The sequence below is a fragment of the Orycteropus afer genome, unplaced genomic scaffold (assembly GCF_000298275.1).
Source record: "Orycteropus afer afer isolate SDZICR_OR568_19922 unplaced genomic scaffold, OryAfe1.0 scaffold00883, whole genome shotgun sequence".
Classification (NCBI taxonomy): Eukaryota; Metazoa; Chordata; class Mammalia; order Tubulidentata; family Orycteropodidae; genus Orycteropus; species Orycteropus afer.
The window spans coordinates 430,698-432,658 of record NW_006922470.1 but is presented as its reverse complement, the minus strand read 5'-3'; the positions used below and the strand labels follow the sequence as shown (position 1 = coordinate 432,658).

Genomic DNA, 1,961 nt, shown 5'->3' with positions numbered 1-1,961 from the left:
GCTGCTTGTTGACAGACTAAGTAGACTAATGAATCCCAAGATCAGCAGGGAATATAGCAGGCTGATGGCTCAAGTCCAAAGAACCATGGTCAGATGATAACAAGCTAAGTGCAGGATCCATATTGAGCAAAAAGCCAGAGAAGTTTTCAAGAACATCCACATACGTTGGAAGCAGAATATACCCCTAATGAAGCTTGCTATCTACTGATTGGCTGCTCATAGAAGACCTCATCATTCAGATGACTATATTAGATCTCATCAAGGGGGACAATTACACCATAATTGCTAAACCACTGGGAATCATGACCCAGCCAAGTTGATACATACCCTTAAATATCACATGTGGTATAGATTTCATGCACAACCATGCAGTAAAGGAATATATAGAACAGAAGCATATATTTAGCAATGTTGTTGAAAAGACTTCTATTTACATATAGGGAGATCTATTTTTGTGTGTAGTTACCAAACCACTTTGAGGTGCAATCCTGAACTTCAATTTAATACACTGAGAGGAAAAAAAAAAGCAGTAATTGTAGGTGCAGGTATTGCTATTTGTAGCATGCTTAAATATGCTACATTTACATGGTTAAGTACATGAATCTATGTGGTTTCTGGGTTCAGTTAATGGGTTCACCAAAGCTATTACTATTTAGTTCTTAAGTTTGGGCAATTTGTAGTGAGAGATATTGCAAGAATTACCATTACTACATATACAAGAAATTATCTCAATTTTTTAACTTCTTGGTTCAAATATAAATAGTTTAAATAGCCTGGGTGCCTTTATTATAGTTGTCATTATCATAAGAGAAAACCAAGAAACTGTTACGAACTTACTTTTCGCCTCCTCAATTTCTGCATTGCTGATATTACCTCCTTATTTCTTAATGTGTAGATCAAAGGGTTTAAGAGAGGGGTGAAAACAGTATATAATATTGAGAGAACCTTATCCACTGGGAAGTTGTTGAAAGGCCAGGCATAGATGAAGATACAGGGTCCAAAGAAGAGGGTCACCACAGTGAAATGGGCAGTCAGGGTGGCCCGGGCCTTGGCCATGCCCTCTGAGGATCGACGTCGCACAGTGACCAGGATGACCATATAGGAGATGAGCAAGAGCACAAAGGAGATCATAGCCATTAGTCCACTATCTGAAAGCATCAGTATATCAAGCATATAGGTATCAGTGCAGGCAAGTTTAATAACCAAGGGAAGGTCGCAGAAAAAGCTGTCCACTTTATTCGGACCACAGAAGGGAAGATTTACTGTGAAGATCAACTGGCTTACTGAATGCAGGACCCCAATAAGCCAGGAGCCCACCACAAGGCCTGTGCACTTACGTACACTCATGATGGCTGCATATTGAAGGGGGTGACATATGGCTACATACCTGTCATATGCCATGGCCACAAGGAGCATCATTTCACCACCACCAAAGGCGTGCAGAAAGAATATCTGGGACATGCATCCCTTAAAGGAGATGGTCTTATGCTCCATGAGGAAGTCAGCAATCATTTTGGGAGTGGCAAAAGTGGATAGACAGGCATCAATGAGGGAGAGGTTGCTGAGCAGGAAGTACATGGGGGTGTGGAGTGCAGGTTCAGAGAGGACTGTGAGCACAATGAGGAGGTTTCCCAGCAAAATGGATAAATAGAAAAGGGTGAAAAATGTAAAATAGAAGAGTTGTAGCTCTCGTGGACCTGAAAGACTGTACAACACAAATTCAGTCACTCTTGAAGTATTTCCTTGGTCCATGATTTCAAGTTTCAGAAATCAGATCAGAACATTCCTGCAAAGTCAAATGGAAACGGAAATAACATCATGGGATTATGGGAGTGAGCAACAAAGCCAAGCCCGGCATCACATTTCACTCTATATAGTTGTATGCTTTAGATCTTCATGTTGCTGTCATGAGCTGTTGTGTGTATTCTGACTCAGTGGACCCTATAGGACAGAGCAGAACT

At 41.0% G+C, this 1,961-nt stretch overlaps 1 protein-coding gene across 1 annotated transcript; it reads right to left on the bottom strand.

The window, feature by feature from the left end:
• Positions 1–825: 825 nt before the first annotated feature.
• LOC103212203 (olfactory receptor 4K3-like) lies at positions 826–1,761 on the bottom strand. Its single transcript, XM_007958211.2, has one exon. It carries the CDS (start codon positions 1,750–1,752, stop codon positions 826–828), a length of 927 nt encoding a protein of 308 aa, XP_007956402.1. The 5' UTR covers positions 1,753–1,761.
• Between the last annotated feature and the right edge of the window lie 200 nt (positions 1,762–1,961).

Excerpts from the sequence above, each read along its gene's own strand:
- LOC103212203 (XM_007958211.2), bottom strand. The coding sequence starts at position 1,752 with ATGGACCAAGGAAATACTTCAAGAGTGACTGAATTTGTGTTGTACAGT.